The sequence below is a fragment of the Callithrix jacchus genome, chromosome 13 (assembly GCF_049354715.1).
Source record: "Callithrix jacchus isolate 240 chromosome 13, calJac240_pri, whole genome shotgun sequence".
NCBI classification, from domain to species: domain Eukaryota; kingdom Metazoa; phylum Chordata; class Mammalia; order Primates; family Cebidae; genus Callithrix; species Callithrix jacchus.
This window is the reverse complement of record NC_133514.1, coordinates 44,435,213-44,456,715: the sequence shown is the minus strand read 5'-3', so window position 1 is coordinate 44,456,715 and position 21,503 is coordinate 44,435,213. Positions and strand designations below refer to the sequence as shown.

General features: G+C 44.2%; 1 protein-coding gene and 1 pseudogene across 8 annotated transcripts in view; one reads left to right on the top strand and one right to left on the bottom strand.

Moving 5' to 3' along the window:
- The first annotated feature begins 6,919 nt into the window (after nt 1-6,919).
- LOC100395978 (ATPase, Na+/K+ transporting, beta 3 polypeptide pseudogene) lies at nt 6,920-8,392 on the top strand (annotated as a pseudogene).
- Nucleotides 8,393-12,160: 3,768 nt separating this feature from the next.
- CHRNB3 (cholinergic receptor nicotinic beta 3 subunit) overlaps nt 12,161-21,503 on the bottom strand; it is a 99,512-nt gene continuing 90,169 nt past the window's right edge. For all 8 annotated transcript variants that reach the window (XM_002757015.6, XM_078347653.1, XM_078347651.1 and 5 more), the window contains 3 exons: nt 18,628-18,737; nt 17,435-18,317; nt 12,161-14,181 (listed from right to left, as the gene is read on the bottom strand). In XM_002757015.6, coding sequence (XP_002757061.1) covers nt 14,047-14,181; nt 17,435-18,317; nt 18,628-18,737 — 1,128 coding nt within the window. In that variant the 3' untranslated portion in view covers nt 12,161-14,046. The remainder of the gene's footprint in view (nt 14,182-17,434; nt 18,318-18,627; nt 18,738-21,503) is intronic.

Below are 21,503 nucleotides of genomic sequence, written 5' to 3'. Positions count from 1 at the left end.
ATATGTTCTGTACATTAATTGCCCATCAGATATAAAAACAAGACTTTTAAGAACTGTATTGCAGCCAAGTGTGGTGGCTGATGCCTGTATTCCCAGCACTATGGGAGGCTGAAGCGGATGGATGGCTTGAATCTAGGAGTTTGAGACCAGCCTGGGCAACATGGTAAAACCCTGTCTCTACAAAAAAAATATAAAAATTAGCTGTGAGCGCTGGTGCCTGCAGTCCCAGCTACTCGTGAGGCTGAGGTAGGAGGACAGGTTGAAGCCAGGAGGTCAAGGTTGCAGTGAGCTATGATCGTGCTACTGCACTCCAGCCTAAGCAACAGAATGAGACCCTGTCACAAAATATAACATATAAAGCAGAAAAAGGACCTGCATTTCAGGGAGATGGGAGGAGAGTGCTCCCAGCCAGGGTCAAGGAGACCCCATCCTGACTTCTTAACCCATACCTTTCTACTTGAGCGTACCTTAGACTGCCCAGCCCAGCTTTCCAGAAGTTGCTCAGTGACTTTTAGGGGAAAGAGGATCTTGTATTTACAAGTAAATAAACTAGCAACATACATTTAAGAAGAAATGAAATAAGCATTGGAAAAAAAAGGGAATCATAGTATTTGTTCAGAAGAACAAAGAAAAGCATGGATTGAAAATGTGTAAAGGGTCATAAAGAGAGTAAAACATTGAAGATCCCTTTGTTAATTGAGATTTTTAACTTTTATTTTATTTTGATTTATTTATTTATTTGAGATGGAGTGTTGCTCTTGTCACCCAGGCTGGAGTGCAGTGGCCCGATCTTGGCTCACTGCTACCTCTGTCTCTTGGGTTCAAGTAATTCTCCTGCCTCAGCCTCCCAAGTAGCTGGGATTACAGGCACACATCACCAGGCCCAGCTAATTTTTGCATTTTTAGCAGAGATGAGGTTTCACAAAGTTGGCCAGGCTGGTCTCGAACTCATGATCTCAGGTGATCCTACTGCCTCCCAAAGTGCTGAAATTACAGGCATGAGCCACCAAGCCCGCCTGAGATTTTTAACTTTTAAAATTGACTTGAAGCTCTCTTGATTATGATTTCATCATTAATATCTATGTGTGTGTGTTCACACGTGTGCACATGCATTGGAGATTGTCTGTGTATCTGAACTATATAATCAATGTCTTAGACATGAAATGAAACTCCTAGATTTTTTAACCCAAATCTTATTTTATCTCAAAAGGTAGTTTCCCCACAGTCACACAGCAAATTAATAAATCTCACACTAGAACACAAATCTCCTCTTTAACCATGTCTCTACCTCTTGTGCAATTCATCCTCTTCCATGAGATGCGAGTAGAAAAAGAAGTAAATCAATTGAGTTGGTTCATCCTTTCCCCATCCCAACCCCAGGCTCACCACCACAGGACCGGGCTGGGAGTGGGAGGCCCGAATTAGGGAGAGTGGTTTGGGGGGCATCTTTCACTGTAGTCAGGAGGGAGAAGAAGGCTTTGAAATGTAAACTGTGTCAGGAAGATGAGGGAGCAAACTGCCCACTTATTTTAGGAAGATCAGGACTATCAGAAAAAACAAACAAACAAAAAACCTGAGAAAGTTTATTTTATTTTTTTTTTTTGATATACCAATCTCAGGGATATATTTTATTGTAAAAGGCCAAATGAGAAATGCAAAATGGAATTTTCTTTTTTTTTTTTTTTTTTTAATTTTTTATTGGATTATAGGTTTTGGGGTACATGAGCAGAGCATGCAAGACAGTTGCGTAGGTACACACATGGCAGTGTGCTTTGCTTTTCTTCTCCCCTTCACCCACATTTGGCATTTCTCCCCAGGCTATCCCTCTCCACCTCCCCCTCCCACTGGCCCTCCCCTTTTCCCCCCAATAGACCCCAGTGTTTAGTACTCCCCTTTCTGTGTCCATGTGTTCTCATTTTTCATCACCCACCTATGAGTGAGAATATGCGGTGTTTCATTTTCTGTTCTTGTGTCAGTTTGCTGAGGATGATGTTTTCCAGATTCATCCATGTCCCTACAAACGACACGAACTCATCATTTCTTTAATGAGCGTAAAGGATAAAAGTATCGGCCAGGCGCGGTGGCTCACGCCTGTAATCCCCGCACTCTGGGAGGCTGAGGCGGGCGGATCCCGAGGTCAGAAGACCGAGACCATCCTGGCCAACACAGTGAAACCCCGTCTCTACTAAAACTACAAAAACTTAGCCGGATGTGGTGGCGGGCGCCTGTAGTCCGAGCTACTCGGGAGACTGAGGCAGCCGGGGCAACAGCGCAAGGCTCCGTCTCAAAACAAAAACAAAAACAAATGAAAACATCTATGTAGACTGTTTTCACAATGAGACCAATCATGGAGGTGGTGAGTAGAGTTGCGTGGCCGACATTTGGAGGAAGACAAGTCACAGGCCAGATGGAAGCATCCCAGGTTTCCTCTCCCCACTGCCCTGCCCCACCCACCCTGTCACACTTCCCATGGCCGAGGCAGCAGAAAAGTGGGCAGAGGAAAAACCGTCGACATTAGCAGATGCTGAGTGCAGAGGGGCGATGCCCAGTGTAGGTAGTCCCGGGAGCTCACAAGCCAGGTCGTAGGGAGCTCACAAGCCAGAATGGAGATGGCAGGGAAAGAAAGGCAGAGACCCCTGCGCCCTCAACCAGCTCCACTCGGGAGCCCTCGAAGCCGTGTGCTGGATGTAGCCTCGGGTGCTTGATCATCTGATTTTTCAGAGAAACAATGACTACCAAAATGAAGGACTGAGGCGTCTCTTGATTATCGAGGTTTATTAAGTCACTTGAGGCAGAGTCTGGGAAAAACAGGAGCCGCAGACACACCTGTGGCTGTTTTTCAGGAGAGCGTTTCAGGAAGCTTAACATTTATAAAAGTCCTTGGCGGGAGGCGGGGTGGGGGGTGTGGGACAAGCAAAGAGAGGGACAGGCTGGCTGCCAATGGTACATTTTACATAAGAGAAGATGAACATCTGGAGAGGAAAAAGGGAAAGAATCAAGTTGGGCATGGTGGCTCACACCTGTAATCCCAGCACTTTGGGAGGCTGAGGCAGGTGGATTGCTTGGGCCCAGGAGTTCGAGACCAGCCTGGGCAACATAGGGAGACCCCCATCTCTACAAAAAAATGCAAAAATTAGCCGGGCATGGTGGTGCCTGCCTGTGGTCCCAGCTATTCGGGGAGGCTGAGGTGGGAGGATCACCTGAGCTTGGAAAGTCCAGGCTGCAGTGAGCTGTGATCCTGCCACTGCACTCCAGCCTAGGTGATAGACTAAGACCCTGTCTCAAAGAAAAATAAAAAAAGATAAGCAACAACAAAGTTAAAACTATAAAGTAAGTTCCTCCCAATTAGTTTGGCCTACGTCCAGGGATAAACAATAGCACCTTGGAGGTTAAAGGCAAGATGGAGTGGGTCAGGTCAGATCTCTTTTCTCACCATTAGAATTTTTACTAAGGCAGTTTCAGGAACAAGGCGATAAGAACAGGGGCACACATCTGCACACCTCCCCTCTCCCATCCCCTGTAGACTTTGGAGCGATCATCTCAGTGCTTCAGCATATCCAGCTGCCGTAGACTGAATGTGTGTCCTCCCCAAACCCATAAGTTTATTTTATTTTATTTCATTTTTGGAGACAGAGTCTCGCTCTGTCACTCAGGCTGGAGTGCAGTGGTGCGATTTCAGCTCACTGCAACCTCTGCCTCCCACGTTCATGTGATTCTTTTGCCTCAGCCTCCTGAGTAGCTGGGACTACAGGTACCTGCCACCATACCCGGATAATTTTTTTTGTATTTTTGGTAGAGACGGGGTTTTGCTATGCAGGCCAGCCTGGTCTTGAACTCCTGACCTCAAGTGATCTGCCTACCTCAGCCTCCCAAAATGCTAGGATTACAAGTGTGAGCCAATGCTCCTGGCCCAAACTCCTAAGTTTAAATCCTAACCTCCAATATGATGATGTTAGGAGGTGGGGCCTTTGGAAGGTGATTAGGTCCCGAGGGTAGAGCCTTCACGAATGGTATTAGTGCCCTTATAAAAGAGACCCCAGAGAGTTCCCTCGCCCTTTTACCATGTGAGGACTCAGGGAGAAGATGGCCATCTATAAACCAGGAAGCAGCCCTCACCATACACCAGACCTGTCAGCACCTTGTCTTGGACTTCCAGCCTCCAGGATTGTAAGCAATACAGGTCTGCGGTTTAAAAGCCACCCAATCTATGGTATTTTTATCATAGCATCCTGGATGGGTTTAGATACCAGTTATTCTCAACTGGAGACGCTGTTGCATGCATTCTACACACACACACACACACACAAACACACACACACACATTATCACACGATTTCCTGCTGGCGTTTGGAAATGTATGACGAGGTGTTTTGGCTGTCACAATGACTGGGGTACCTGAGTAAAGTAGGGTGAATCCTTCCCCACTCCCGCCCCATGGAATTTTGCAGATGAAGAGAAACTTCATCTGTAAAACAAGAGTGATAATAGCACCTTCCACACAGGGCTGTTTCTTAAAGGCTGCCTGACTTAACCGTCACACCATCCTTGTATTGTTTCCTTTTGAACACTGGGATCTTCTGGCCTGGCTAACTCTCCTCTTGATGCCCAGAGCTGAGACCATCCTTGAGCATTCAGATGAGCATGTCTTAATTCCACAGCAGGCTGGGCTGCCCTGTCCCATGGCCATCAACACTGCCTGGAGGGGTGACAGTCCACGTCTGGGCACAGATTAACCCGAGATTATGTCCATGAGCCAAAGACATAGGGTTACTTTTATGCTAACTGCTACTTGATTGACATACTGAACAGAAGTTTTAATACAAAGAAGAAATACATGTCAGGCTAAACATATCTGGTAGTCACTGTGTTAATTAGAGAATTAATTTAAATAGATAACAGTAGGTGCTTTAGAGAAAGACTTTTGACACAACTGAAAGGTCCATTCCAACATAAGAATATTACTCTCAGGAAATTATGATGTTCCAATGTTAGCTGGCTAGACACCATCTCCAACGGGGCCAAGATCATAGCTAAGAGTTTTTATAACTTTGCTGTGTGTTGTGGCCACAGGCTAGACAATAGAGTTACTAATGAATACAGTGGAGAGATCAGATTTGCATTACCTTAATCTAGGAATTAATCTTTTTTTTTTTTGAGACGGAGTTTTGCTCTTGTTACCCAGGCTGGAGTGCAATGGTGCGATCTCGGCTCACCGCAACCTCCGCCTCCTGGGTTCAGGCAATTCTCCTGCCTCAGCCTCCTGAGTAGCTGGGATTACAGGCACGCACTACCATGCCCAGCTAATTTTTTGTATTTGTAGCAGAGACGGGGTTTCACCATGTTGACCAGGATGGTCTTGATCTCTTGACCTCGTGATCCACCCGCCTCGGCCTCCCAAAGTGCTGGGATTATAGGCTTGAGCCACCTCGCCCAGCCCTAGGAATTAATCTTAACTCTAATGATCAGATAGCCAATTAGCCTGCCTCCTCACTATGGTACAATATGAACACCATGTTATCATCTATAGCATCTCCCTATCAAAAAGATTGAGCTGGGTGCAGTGGCTCACGCCTGTAATCCCGGCACTTTGGGAGGCTGAAGTGGGAGGATTGCTTGAGGCCAGGAGTTTGGGACCAGCCTGGCCAATATGGGGAAACCCCATCTCTACTAAAAATACAAACATTAGCCTAGTGTGGTAGCACAAGCTTGTAATCTCAGCTACTTGGGAGGCTGAGGCAGGAGAATCACTTGAACCTGGGAGGCAGAGGTTTCAGTGAGCTGAGATTGTGCCACTGATCTGCAGCCTAAGCAACAGAGCGAGACTCCATCTCAGAAAAGAAAAAAAAAAGACTGAACCAGAATTATGGTTAGGGTTACAGTTGTAACTTTCAGTTTACAGGAAAACACAGGAGACAGAAGAATGAGCTTAATGCTACCAGAAGCAAGCAATCAGACAAAATTCAAATTGTGAGATATACTTGGGGAAAACGGATCTGGCCCTTTCAACAAATCAGTGCCAAGAAAGAGATTAAAATAGATTTAAGAGGCATAACAAATAGTCTTGGGTTGAATCCTATTTGAGACAAACTAAATATCAAATTAGGATGTGTTATAAGTAGAATTTTTGATGCTGCAAAAGAAGTAGCACTCAAATATAAATTTTCTCAGCAAGGCAATTTACTAATATTGAAGGGTGCCGCACACAGATGGAGCAATGGTGAGTGCACATTTGGACAAGGGAGGAAAAGGGGTACTTACTTATGCCTGACGGGGGTTGCCCCTCCTGCTGTGTCATTATTGGCTAGGGTTAGACTGCACAAACTAGACTAATCCCAATTGGCTGTTTTAAAGAGAGCAGGGGTCCGAGCTGGAGTGGCAGGGTGGGTGGTCTGGAGGGAAGGATGGTTACGGGGTGACCAGGTCAAAGAAGGTGACCCAGGTCAAAGAAGGTGACCAGAGCAGGTGACTGAAGCAGGTGACTGGGACGAGTCAGGACGGAGCTGGGGGCTGGGGAAACAGATGTGAACTACTGATTAGAAATGGTGGAGGAGGGGCTGGGCGCGGTGGCTCAAGCCTGTAATCCCAGCACTTTGGGAGGCCGAGGCGGGTGGATCACGAGGTCAAGAGATCAAGACCATTCTGGTCAACATGGTGAAACCCCGTCTCTACTAAAAATACAAAAAATTAGCTGGGCATGGTGGTGCGTGCCTGTAATCCCAGCTACTCAGGAGGTTGAGGCAGGAGAATTGCCTGAACCCAGGAGGCGGAGGTTGCGGTGAGCCGAGATCACGCCATTGCACTCCAGCCTGGGCAACAAGAGTGAAACTCCGTCTCAAAAAAAAAAAAAAAAAAAAAAAAAAAAGAAATGGTGGAGGAGGTCGGCTTGAGTACTCCCTGTAACGCGGAGGTGTTCTTGGCTGTCCCACCCTCCCCTCCCGTCGCCCGGCTGCGCCGCCGGAGCTGGGACGCGCCTCCGCTGCCCTCGCCACCTCCATCCCCGCGGCCGCCGCTCCCCCAGCCGTCCGTGCGCACACCATGACGAAGAACGAGAAAAAGTCCCTCAACCAGTGCCTGGCCGAGTGGAAGCTCTTCATTTACAACCCGACCACCGGAGAGTTCCTGGGGCGCACCGCCAAGAGCTGGGGTTTGATCTTGCTCTTCTACCTAGTTTTTTATGGGTTCCTGGCTGCACTCTTCTCATTCACGATGTGGGTTATGCTTCAGACTCTCAACGATGAGGTTCCAAAATATCGTGACCAGATTCCTAGCCCAGGACTTATGGTTTTTCCAAAACCAGTGACTGCATTGGAATACACATTCAGTGTGTCTGACCCAACTTCCTATGCAGGGTACATTGCAGACCTTAAGAAGTTTCTAAAACCATATACTTTAGAAGAACAGAAGAACCTCACAACCTGTCCTGATGGAGCACTTTTTGAACAGAAGGGTCCCGTTTATGTTGCATGTCAGTTTCCTCTTTTGTTACTTCAAGCATGCAGCGGTATGAGTGATCCTAATTTTGGCTATTCTAAAGGAAAACCTTGTATTCTTGTGAAAATGAACAGAATAATTGGATTAAAGCCTGAAGGAGTGCCAAGGATAGATTGTGTTTTGAAGAATGAAGATCAAACAAATATAACAACTTATCCTCATAATGGAATGATAGACTTAAAATATTTCCCATATTATGGGAAAAAACTGCATGTAGGGTATCTACAGCCATTAGTTGCTGTTCAGGTCACCTTGGCTCCCAACAGTGCTGAGAAAGAAGTAACAGTTGAGTGCAAGATTGATGGATCGCCTAACCTAAAAAGCCTGGATGATCGTGACAAGTTTTTGGGACGAGTTATGTTCAAAATCACAGCACATGCATAGTACAAGTAGGATATCTCCACAGAGTAAATGTTGTGTTGTCTGTCTGCACTTTGTATCAGCTGGACCTGCCATTCTAGAGTTGAGACCACCTTGGAGAAAGGTGTGTGGTACATGACACTGGGTAACATCATAACGTGCTTCCAGGTCATAGTGTTCAGTGTCCTCTGAAGTAACTGCCTGTTGCCTCTGCTGCCCTTTGAACAGTGTACAGTCGCCAGATAGGGACCGGTGAATACCTGATTCCAAACATGTAGGATGGGGGTCTTGTCCTGTTTTTATGTGGTCTAATTGCCAAATGTCTAAAGCCTAATATGCTGTGCTATGTAAATATTTTATGGATGTAACACTGGTCAACTATCATATTTTGATGTCAACAAAATTTTAGGGATAAAATGGTACCTGGCCAACATCAAGTGACTTCATAGCTGCAAGAAGTGCGGTGTGTGGAGGAGTTCTGTATGTGAGGAAGGAAAACAGAAAATAAAAGTGTATTTGAAAAAAAAAAAAAAAAAAGAAATGGTGGAGGAGGTTGTTTACCAGAACTACAAGGAAATTAAGCTTTAAAATAGAGAATTAAAGAATAAGAGAGCTGAACATACTGACATAATGATTCTTTGAAGAGAAACTTGAGGTTCACTATATCTAACATGTTTTTGAGATGGGGAGCTTGAATGTAGAATTATCAATTTTACTAAGTATGATAATAGTATTTTGGAGATTGTTTTAATGTAAGGAAACGTATTTTAAGGTGCATACTGAAAATTACACACACACACACACACACACACACACACAGTTAGAAATATTTGGAGGGGCTGAGGAAGAGAACACATTTGTCCCCGTTTTAGACAGCTCCATCCCAAATTCCTGGTATCTGGTTTAATTTTTTTTTTTGAGATGGAGTTTCGCTCTTGTCACCCAGGCTGGAGTGCAGCGGCGCCATCTCGGCTCACCGGAACCTCTGCCTCCTGGGTTCAGGCAATTCTCCTGCCACAGCCTCCTGAGTAGCTGGGATTACAGGCACACACCACCATGGCCAGCTAATTTTTTTGTATTTTTAGTAGAGATGGGGTTTCACCATGTTGACCAGGATGGTCTCGGTCTCGATCTCTTGACCTCGTGATCCACCCACCTCGGCCTCCCAAAGTGCTGGGATTACAGGCTTGAGCCACCGCACCCGGCCTCTGGTTTAATTAATCAACAAATATCAATTAAGCTTTGACTGTGGACTAAGCTCTTTATTAGATATTGTTGGGGGTATAATGGAGAATATGCTGGTATAGCTAAGAATGTGAGTTCACTTAATAAAATCATAGAGAAATGATATTCTAAACCATACAGCATACCCTAGAAACGTCACTGGCTTTCCAACACAGGGAGCCCAGTGGGGGCCATGTGTTCTGTGAAGGCTTCAGGAGGGTGGGGGGGGGGTATGAACAGAAATCTGAAGGCTGCACACAACGTGGACAGCTCTCTGTGGCCCATGTGTGTGCCTGCACACATCCGTGTCCCACACTCACACGTGTGGTACAGAGAGAAATTGGTCTTGTAACTTTCACTTCTTGGGATTAGTTAGCAAATTCTGCATACAGATTTTTCTTGCTATACATTTGGAATTAAAATGTCTTTGCTTTAGAGGGATCTTTTGTGGTTACTTCCTTAAGGTTATTATGTTATATAAACATTCGGTTTGTTCTGTGTTTGGAACTAGTATTATCTTCTCTGGGCTGCATGCTCACATGTGAAGGCTTAATCTTTTCTGAATCTGTGTCTGATCAGAAAGAATCTTGCTGTAGAAGATGTTTCATGCTGGTATTTTCCCTTTTTAAATTTTTTTATGGGCCGGGCACGGTGGCTCACGCCTATAATCCCAGCACTTTGGGAGGTCGAGGCGGGTGGATCACGAGGTCAAGAGATCAAGACCATCCTGGTCAACGTGGTGAAACCCCATCTCTACTAAAAATACAAAAATTAGCTGGGCATGGTGGCGCATGCCAGTAGTCCCAGCTACTTGGGAGGCTGAGGCAGGAGAATTGCTTGAACCCAGGAGACGGAGGTTGCGGTGAGCTGAGATCGCGCCATTGCACTCCAAAACTTTGTTTTGTTTTATGTTTTAGAGATGTGACTCACTCTGCTGCTCCAGGCTGGAGTGCAGCGGAAGTCACAGCTCACTGCAACCTTCAACTCCTAGGCACAAGTGATCCTCCTGTTTCAGCCTCCCATGTGGCTGGATTTACAGGGATAAGCTACCCCACCTGGCTCATGCTGCTATTTTTTCAAAATTTGAAACTGAATTCAGATCTAAAGATATTTTTCTAAAATTAGTATCTTCATTGTGAAAATAAAGAAAATTTAAGAGCTGTTAGAAACCCTCAAATGCTTTAAGCTTTGAGAGAGATGTGGCTGAGTTATATGGCCTCACATTGCTGTAACTTCTGTTTCTTAGATTATAGCTTAACTCTTCCTCATTGTCCTTGCTCTGTCATTGACTAGGAAAGACCAGTCCTCCCTCTTCCAATCACTGATCACTGTGATAGATTAACTGCCTCTTCTGTTATCCTATTCTTAACTCAGACCAGATAGTGCCCCAAACAGGGACCTCACAACAGTACTATCTTCAGTGTAGCATTAACATCAACACAGATCTCAAGTCTGCTAAGAAACATTTGCAATCTCTTTTCTCTGAAGCCAGCACTTGGAGGCTTCATCTACATGATAAAACCTTGGACTCCACAACGCTCATTGTCAACCAGACATTCCTTTCTACTGATATTCACTCTTTTTTTAGAGACTGAGTTTCACTCTTGTTACCCAGGCTGGAGTGCAATGGCACGATCTCGGCTCACCGCAACCTCCGCCTCCTGGGTTCAGGCAATTCTCCTGCTTCAGCCTCCTGAGTAGCTGGCATTACAGGCACGCGCCACCATGCCCAGCTAATTTTTTGTATTTGTAGTAGAGACGGGGTTTCACCATGTTGACCAGGATGGTCTCGATCTCTTGACCTCGTGATCCACCTGCCTTGGCCTCCCAAAGTGCTGGGATTACAGGCTTGAGCCACCGTGCCCGGCCGGATATTCACTCTTTCAATCAATTGCCAATCAGAAAAATTTAAAATCTACCTATGACTTGAAAACCCTCTCTGCCCACAGTGCTTTGAGTTGTCCTGCCCTTACACATTGCAAACCTTACATGTATTTCCAGATAGAACCATCGCAAACCTTACATGCATTTGATTGATGTCTGCTGTCTCCCTAAAATGTGTAAAACTAGACTGTGCCCTGACCACCTTGTGCACCTGTCCTCAAGATCTCCTGAGGGGTGTGTCCCAGGTCACAGTCATTCATATTTGGCTCAGAATACATCTCTTCAAATATTTTACAGAGTTTGACTGTTTTCATCAATACTTCTTATTACTGACTGGGAAACTGAAACCCTAGAAGGACCTATCAAGTAAGGAATGAGAATCAACCCCAGCATGCTTCTCATCTAGAGCACAGGATATTATAAAATGATGTTTGCAAAGCTCTGAGGGAAAATAATTTTGAACCAGAATTCCATGCCCAGCCCATCCATTATTTAAATGTGAGGGCAAAATCAATTACAATTTCAGAAAAGCAAGCGTTCAGGAAGGTCACCACATTCAAATACTTCCTGAAAGAATTGCTTGAAGACACGTTCCTCTGAAATAATGGAACAAATGAAGCAGAAAAGGAGGAATGTTTAAGATAAAAAAGTGATAAACAAAGAAAATTGTTTGCCATGTAGTTGTGGACAACATGTGTGGTCAATACATGGTTCTTAGGGAAAGGAACACATAATATAAAAATAAATCATCTAGAACTAAAATTCTGGATGATTAAAAAAAAATGTGGAGGCCGGGCGCGGTGGCTCACCCCTATAATCCCAGCACTTTGGGAGGCCGAGGTGGGTGGATCACGAAGTCAAGAGTTCAAGACCATCCTGGTCAACATGGTGAAACCCCGTCTCTGCTAAAAATACAAAAATTAGCTGGGCATGGTGGCGCGTGCCTGTAATCCCAGCTACTCGGAAGGCTGAGGCAGAATTGCTTGAACCCAGGAGGCAGAGGTTGCGGTGAGCTGAGATCGTGCCATTGCACTCCAGCCTGGGTAACAAGAGCGAAACTCTGTCTCAAAAAAAAAAAAAAAAAAAAAAAAAAAAATGTGGAAAGTGATAAAAGTGAAATGGAGGTGAGGGGTAGTGAGGGTCCTAAAGGAATTATTTTGTATAGAAAGTGGCAGCCAAACACACTAATTCTCAACAATGATTTAAAAAATTTGAATGTTTATTAATAAATTAATAAAAGTGGACATGTGAGTTTCAAGCCACTAAAAGTAAAGAAGGAATGGACAAACTACAAAGTTGACCAAGGCTGAAAAAGATGTAAGAACAAGAAAACGTTATACAGAAAACACAAACTAAATGGCATTAATAAGACAAAATACATTAGTGGTAACAATATGTGAAGATGTTTCATGCTTAGATTTTTTTTTTTTTTTTGAGACAGAGTCTTGCCCTGTCTCCCAGGCTGGAGTGCAGAGGCATAATCTTGGCTCACTGCAAACTCAACCTTCTGGGTTCAAGCAATTCTCCTGCCTCAGCCTTCAGAGTAGCTGGGATTACAGGTGTGTGGCCACCACACCCGACTAATTTTTTGTATTTTTAGGAAAGACGAAGGTTTCACTGTATTAGTCAGGATGGTCTCGAACTCCTGACCTCATGACCCACCTGCCTGGGCCTCCCAAAGTGCTGGGATTACAGGTGTGAGCCACTGCACCTGGCCACTTAGATTTTTTTTAAGAGACTGGGTCTTGCTCTGTCGCACAGGCTGGAATGCAGTGGAGCAATAATAGCTCACTGCAGCCTCCAACTCCTGGACTCAAATGATCCTGAAATGGGAATTTCAGCCTCTTGAGTAGCTGCGACTATAGGCATATATCACCATTTAAAATTTTTAAAATTTTAATTTTTTGTAGAGACAGGGTCTTGCTGTAGAGACCAAGCTGGTCTCAAACTCCTGGCCTCAAGCAATCCTGCTGGTTTGACCTCTCAAACTGCTAGGGTGACAGGTGTGAGCCACCACGGTGCCCTGGATTGCAAACTGCTTGCAAGAGCCATGCCTAAAAGTACTCCAGAGAGGAATTTGGATTTATAACTGGGCAAAGAGAACAATTGCTTTAAGCTAAAATTCAGGAAGGATTTGGCGGCAGCAGCAATTTTGGAAGGCAAGAAGAACCTGAGCAGACTCCCCTCAGAGTCCTACAGAAGGAATGATGGTGGGTGGGGGTGAAGTCCACCCAGGTGCCAGGAGACAGGGAAGCAGAATGGGGAGCCTAGGGGATACTGCTGGTATGGATCTGATTAGAGGAGGTGACATCAGAAACCATTATCAGAGAATGCTCTGTACCCTAGTTTGCTAGGAAAAGATAATGAGTATTAATGAATGCACTTCTGGCAGCAAAGGACTTTGTTTCTATTGTGAGTTATTTTGGTATGCATGACCTCAAAGCAAGTGACAGCTCACAGTGGGCTCCAGTTTCACCATCTGAAAGTCTTATCATGCTGTGAATAAACCATGAATAACCTGCCTCAGTAGGCCAAGCGTCTTGGAATCTGTGTTACTAAATGTGCAGTGCCAGCTGTCCTGTCAGTGTAATCCCCAAATCCTTGTTGAGATTTGCCTGGCCCATCACTACAGAAGCACAACAGAGCCCCAGGAGGACAGGGCAGGTGGGAGATCCAGGCTCTGCCCACACAGATAGCTAGATGCAGAGACTGCCTTAAACTCCAGGTGGATCTCCCCTCCCCCCACCAAGGCCTGCTACTTCCAGGAGGTGTTTGTCCACCAAGTGGCAACACCTTTTCGTGCACTCTGGCTATGAGGCCAAGCCTGGATTTATGATCCTTCCCTGAATGTCTCGGGAAGCCAAGGCAGGGGCCTGAGGAGGTTCCACTTTCCTTCAAAGCAGCTCACTCTGACAGCAACCACAAATGAGCACATTTTCTAGAGCTTCTCTGGTGAGGGGGTGTTCCATTTCCACGAAGACTATGTGATCGGGGTTTGTAGAACAAGCTCGTGCATTTAGATTCTGTCTGTGCGACAGTCAGATGTCAGTTCTAACGTGTAATCTAGTCTTTATGTCTTTTAAATTCCTAATGGTAACTATGTAGCCACATCTTCAAAGCAGGGGTAAAAATCAGAACTGAGCCTGTAACTGACACTATCAGAAAGAGCCACAGGAAGATTCGGTCTAGAACTTGAGCGACGAATTTCCAGTCTTGTACTACCTGCAAAAGAGAAAAAGATGCCCTTCATTCAAGACACTGAGCAACTGTCCTGAATTCATCTCAAGGGATTTAAAAAGAGTAACATTCATATTTATAGCATTTACTTGTTTTCAAAAGCATGTAATGTCCCAACCACAGTACAGGTTCAGGTTCTTTCAGGGATTTCCCTAATTGTGCCCAAAGAAAACAGCTTGGAACACTCATCAGCACTGAAGAAGAAAAATAGAAACAATAGAATTCTGTCTGCATATGTAAACGTTACTGATCAGAATGGGAAAAGTCTAATTTGTACATGAATAAAAAGCCAGTATATCTTACTAGGGTGCTTCCTGATACACGTATGAAAAGAATCACAAATTTGTAATTTAGGAGCGTTTGTGGCCAACTGTCACAGGCTTTCTTTTCTTCCACTCCAGCTGTGCTGCAGTTCCAGAAGGAAGGGCACAGCCAAGGAGGAGAACCCAACAGGACAAGACAGAAATTCATGAGGGAGAGGAGACTGAGTGCCTTTATTAGGAACAGAGGTGCAGCGAGTGGGCAGCAGGTCCATAAACATGAAGTCAGAGCACGAACAAGCTACCAGGCTGCGGAAGTCTAAAAGGAAGGGGAGTCCTCATCCTTCTAGAGAAAAAAAATGTCCTCTGTCTCAGGGAGCGGGGGGTAGGGGGAAGAACCATTTAAATCTTTATATTTGTTTGTTTACTTATTTTTGAGATGGAGTCTTGCTCTGTAGCCCAGGCTGGAGTGCAGTGGCATGATCTTGGCTCACTGCAACCTCCGCCTCCCGGGTCCTGGTTCAAGCATTTCTCCTACCTCAGCCTCCCAAGTAGCTGGGATTGCACAAGCCATCATGCCCAGCTAATTTTTGTGTTTTTTAGTAGAGACGGGGTTTCACCATGTTGGCCAGTCTTGTCTTGAACTCCTGACCTTGTGATCCACCTGCCTTGGCCTCCCAAAGTGCTGGGATTACAGGCGTGAGCCACCACGCCTGGCCTATTTATTTATTTAATTGATTGATTGATTGATTTTTTGAGACGGAGCCTTGCTCTGTTGCTCAGGCTGGAGTGCAGTGGTGCAATCTCAGCTCACTGCAAGCTCTGCCTCCCAGATTCAAGTGATTCTCCTGCCTTAGCCTCCCGGGTGGGACTACAGGTGTGTAACACCATGCCGAGCTAATTTTTGTATTTTTAGTAGAGACAGGGTTTCTCCATGTTGGCCAGCCTGGTCCTGAACTCCTGACCTCAGGTGATCTGCCTGCCTTGGCTTCCCAAAGTGCTGGGATTCCAGGTGTGAGCAACCGTGCCTGGCCTGTATTAATATTTTTAAAAGATGTAAAGAAACAAACAAAAAAACCTCCAAATTGACAGCTGAATGTCTGTCTAGCAGCAGTCACATTACTAGTGGTTTTAAAAAAAATTTTAAATGGATGAAAAACATAACAGGATATATGAGAGAGGATATATATGAGGCAGTGTCTGTGAATGCAAGATAAAATATAGAAGGGTATTTCTAAAAAAATTCTTTCATCAGTTTGTTTATGGGATCAGGCTCTTGGCACTAATCTTCATCAATTTTAGAATAAAATAAACTCTATAAATTGAAGTTATTATATAAATTGAAAATATGTAGCCGGGTGTGGTGGCTCACGCCTATAATCCCAGCACTTTGGGAGGCTGAGGCGGGTGGATCACGAGGTCAGGAGATTGAGACCATCCTGGTCAACAAGGTGAAACCCCGTCTCTACTAAAAATACAAAAATTAGCTGGGCATGGTGGTCCATGCTTGTAGTCCCAGCCACTCGGGAGGCTGAGGCAGGAGAATTGCTTGAACCCAGGAGGCAGAAGTTGCAGTGAGCCGAGATCTTGCTATTGCACTCCAGTCTGGGTAACATTAGCGAAACTCCGTCTCAAAAAAAAAAAAAATGTAACTTGCTTTAGGCAACAGATCACTTTATTACGCTGAATATTTGCACATCAAATACTATTTTCATTCCACTAGGGAAGGACTGTTTAGAAGGATGGGCTAGGCATGGTGGCTCACACCTGTAATCCCAACACCTTGGGGGGCCAAGGTGGTGGATCACATGAAATCAGGAGTTTGAGACCAGCCTGGCCAACATGGTGAAATCCCATCTCTACTTAAAAAAAAAAAAAAAAATTAGCCGGGCACAGTAGTGCACACCTGTAGTCCCAGCTACTCTGGAGGCTGAGAATCGCTTGAGCCCAGGAGGCAGAGGTTGCAGTGAGCTGAGATTGTGCCACTACACTCCAGCCTGTGTGATAAGAGTAAGACTCTCTCTCAAAAAAAAAAGGAGGATGAGATTTAGAATGGTGTGAATTCACACTTGACTGCTTACAGAACAAAGCTGAGCCCCTGTGTGCTGGTCACACTGTGCATATTTTTATTTTATGTGACTTAATCTTCATACAAACCTTTCAAGGTATGGTTCAGAAAACTGAGTCTAAATAACTTGTCTAAGTCATTCAGAATAGGATTGAGCCCAGGACTGTTTTCAGTCTGAAATTCACACTCTTCCCACACTACCTTTGTTTCTCCTTCTCATTCTCCTTTTTTTTTTCCTGAGATGGGGGTCTTGCTTCAATTGCCCAGGCTGGTCTCAAATTGTGTCCTTAAGTGATCCTCCTGCCTCGGCCTCCCAAAGTGTTAAGACACATGCCCACCCACACCCAGTTAATTTTTAATTTTTTTGTAGAGACAGGGTCTCACTATGTTGCCCAGGCTGGTCTTGATCTCCTGGACTCAAGTGATCTACTCGCCTCAGCCTCCCAAAGTACTAGGACTACAGGTATGAGCCACTGTGCCTGGTCCACACTTCGGAAAAAAAAATCTGTAAATTAAATAATCACATCCTCTTTCCTCACCAAAATACGTGTCGTAACACTAAATTTTATATTCTGATTCTTTCTGGTCTTTCATTTCTAAATACTGTGGTTGAACGTATCTATAATCCCATGCAAAATGGGAGATAAATTACCAGAGACCAGGATAATCAACTTAAAATGTGTAATTATTTAATAGAGAATTGAGGCTAATTATAACAAACAGTGCACTTAATTAACAGTTGCTTCACTTTTGCTCCCTATCTTTTATGAATTACTTCCTAAAAATTCATACAAAAATTGCTATGTCATGTCAGGGCTTGCTTTAAATGTTATATGTATAAACAGCAGTCAAAATATTTGTCTTTGGTTCACCTCTATGGTGGCATTATCAGGAATACCAGTTTACTCACCTGGCTGATAAAATGTTCTTTCTTCACATGGCTTGAAATGTACCTAATGGAATCAGCAGCTTTTTCCAAAAAAGCAACCAGAACTTTTTCTCCATCACTAAGCTGTTTATGTTTCTTTTTTTCAAGGACTTTGCTTTTCACTACTGGTTGACTCTCCTCTTTCTCTGGAATTGAGTAGCGATCTACGTGGTCTTTCATGCAAAGTAACTTTGGAAGTTTCTGCAGAAAGAGCCTCTTAACCCAGGGGGCCATGGGCTGGTAAGTGGAAGAAGATCTATGATGAACGTTAATGACAAACACGGTTACAATGATGGACAGAGTCACGAAAATCATGATGAACAGCAGGTACTCTCCAATGAGAGGAATGACTTTGGAAGACGATGGGATGATTTCTTCAATCACTAAAAGGAAAACTGTCAGAGAAACCAAGACCGATGTGGATAATGAAAGTTTTTCTCCTTCATCAGAAGGTAAATAGAACACAAGAACTGTTAGGAAAGACAGACCCAGACAGGGGATGATGAGAAAGAGGGTATAGAATAAAGGCAGGCGTCTCAGGACGAAGGAATAGGTGATAAAGGGATAAGAGTACACGCCGTCCCTTCTGTTCCCCTTCATCCCCTTTGCGTTCAGTATTTCCCATTCTCCATTGTCGAAGAATTCTTTTCTGTCAACATTTTCATTGATCAAAATGAGGTCGACCATGGTGCCATCGTAAGTCCAGGATCCAAACTTCATCGAACAGTTCTGCCGGTCGAACGGGAAAAACGTGACGTCCATGGTGCAGGAGCTTTTGTAGCTGGCGGGAGGGGTCCAGACAACGGTTCCGTTTGATTTCACAATGACCTTGGTCATCAGGGAGCCTTCGAAACGGCCGTCAGCGCTGCAATCAAAGCAGTTTCACCTTAGCAGCCGGTGGAGCATGTGCTAGTTTTTTTTTTCCTAGCATTGACTATTTCTATTTTATGGCTTTTCTACCACAACATCAGGCAATTGTTTTAAAAGAAACAATTATTTCATCATTTAAAGTTGAATTTTTTAAAGTATTTTGCCTGAATCAGAATTTTCTATTCCTAGTGTTAATTGACCAATTTCATTTTCTTTTGTGATTTTACTTTCCTTTTTCTTTTTACTTCTTTAAATATTTATTTTTTATTTTTTTCCCTATAAGTAAGAAACAATGTGATACTTACTTTTCAAAGAGAACTATGTCAGGAAGCCACAGAGATTCTGATGGAACTTTAATGGAATGGATCCCACCATAATCATCAGGATTCCAGCGTAACTTGTGGTCTGTCCATTCCTGCAGGAAATTAGCACATTGTGACTTTATTCTCAAAATTCGGTGTATAAGATCTTGAGATCTTCAAGTTACTGTTAGCTTACCAAGCCACTGTTTTATTATGAAAGGGAAATTGTCCTGGTTGGACTTCGTGACCCTATTGAGGACTCAGTACGGGGTTCACCTTGAGCCAGCCTGGCCTCTGATCTCACCCTGGCCCACACAGTTTGCATGTTAGGCATTTCCAAAATTACTGTATCTGCCTCACCATGAAGAGGCTCTGCAACAAATGCCACTGATTCATGATCTGTCATCTGTCTTTTCAGCCTATTTTCGCTTAAGAAACAAACAAAAGAAAAGCAGGCTGGGTGTGGTGGTGCATGCCTGTAATCCCAGCACTTTGGGAGGCCCAGGCAGATGGATCACAAGGGTCAAGAGATTGAGACCATCCTGCCAACATGGTGAAACCCTGTCTCTAACTAAAAATACAAAATTTAGCTGGACATGGTGGTAGGCACCTGTAATCCCAGCTACATGGCAGGCTGAGGCAGGAGAATCGCTTGAACCCAGGAGGTGCAGGTTGCGGTGAGCTGAGATCACGCCACTGTATTCCAGCCTGGTGACAGAGTGAGACTCCGTCTCCAAAAAAAGAAAAGCAAAAATGGGCTTAATTCAGTTTATTCTGGGGGAGTGGATAAAAGGAGAGTAGATACTTTGATCACATGCTAGTAGGTGCAAATGATTTTGAACACTACTCAAGAGGATTGGACAAACATCCACCAGCTATGTTAATATGAGACAGCCATTTTCCATGGACTCTTCTTGATTACATTAGAACTCATATCCAATAAAAAATGTTTTCCAGGCATTTTAAGTTTCAACCTGAATTTATTTTTGGAGCTCCCAATTATAATTTTAAATTATATTTTTAATGTTATTAGCCTCCAGGAGCTTACACATTTTTCTTCATAAAGACGAAATCACACAGCATGTTTTACAGGGGCTGACGAATCTAGATATACACCTGACCATAAATTGGTCAGACTGTGAAGGTCAAGAGGATGATGTATGGATGATCCAATCACAGCAGAGTGGACTCTATTAAATATAAAGATTTTAGGTCCAGAATCATAGGAAATCTGATCTGACAATTAAATTCTTCTGTTCTATGGCCCCTCATGTGGATAGCTGAGTACAGACGAAGGAGGTCAGAGAGTTAGAAGGGCATGCCCAGCATGAGAATTCCTGGAGTCCAGTGATGCCAACTTTGCCATTAAAGCACCAGGAGTCAGCTGATGGATGATGTCACTAGACGGTAAAATACTGAAATATGCATGATGCCTGACAAATGATGAAACTCCACACCCCAGAGGAAACATTGTCTATCTCAGACAACATTTTTTAGACTTGATCCCCCCTAAAAAAAGTTTAAAATGTATGGGCCTTTAAAAAGCTAGAATCTAAAGTATAACAAAATGGTCTGATATTTAAGGAAAATGATGCATATGAAACTGACCATTTAAAAGCCCAATAATAAAGTATTCACCATGTTTACTTGGTGCTCACGAGCTTCTCTTTTTTTCTTCCTCCTCTGCCCATTTTGAAGAGCAAATACAATCTTGCTAGGAATAATCTGTCTCCTACCAGTGAAACTCTTACTATTACTGGTAGGCCTGAGTCTCGAAATCTTGGAGGGAACTCACTCAGGTTTGTTTCAATTCCACTTTATGCACTTTGTAAAAATTTACTTAAAATAAAACTCACTCTTTCGTTTACAGTTATTAATGCAAATAGCTGTATAATAACTGCCGGCATTAAGACACCAAAACAGTTTTTTTGCCCAAAATATTTCCCAGGTGGTGCCCTTTTGTAATCAACCGCTCCCACATTGCCAACCCTCGGAAATCCTGATTTGTTCTCTGTTTCTGTAATTTCAGCCTTCCTTTTTAGAATGTCATGTAAATGGAATTAACATAACATTCTGATTTTGACTTCTTTACTTAGCAGTGTGTTTAGATCCTTTTTTTTTTTTTTGAGATGGAGTTTCGTTCTTGTCGTCCACACTGGAGTGCAATGGTGCCATCTTGGCTCACTGCAACCTCTGCCTCCCGGGTTCAAGTGATTCTCCTTCCTCAGCCTCCTGAGTAGCTGGGATTACAGGAATGTAACACCACACCCAGCTAATTTTGTATTTTTAGTAGAGGCAGGGTGTCTCCATGTTGATCAGGCTGGTCTCGAACTCCCAACCTCAGATGATCCATCTGCCTCGGCATCCCGAAATGCTGGGATTACAGGCATGAGTCACCATGCCTGGCTGTTTTTTTTTTTTTTTGAGACGGAGTTTCGCTCGTTACCCAGGCTGGAGTACAATGGTGTGATCTCTGCTCACTGCAACCTCCATCTCCTGGGTTCAAGCAATTCTCCTGCCTCAGACTCCCGAGCAGCTGGGACTACATGTGCCACCATGCCCAGCTAATTTTTGAATTTTTAGTAGAGACGGGGTTTCACCATGTTGACCAGGATGGTCTTGATCTCTTGACCTTGTGATCCACCTGTCTCGGCCTCCCAAAGTGCTGGGATTATAGGTGTGAGCCACCGGCCCTGTTTTTTTTTTTTTTTTTAATTTGAGACAGGATCTCATTCTGTTGCCCAGGCTGGAGTGCTATGGTGACGTCATGACTCACTGCAGCCTCAACCTCCTCAGCTCAAGTGATTCTCCTGCTTCAGCCTCTCAAGTAGCTGGGACTACAGGTGTGTACCACCACACCCAGCTAATTGTTTTGCTTT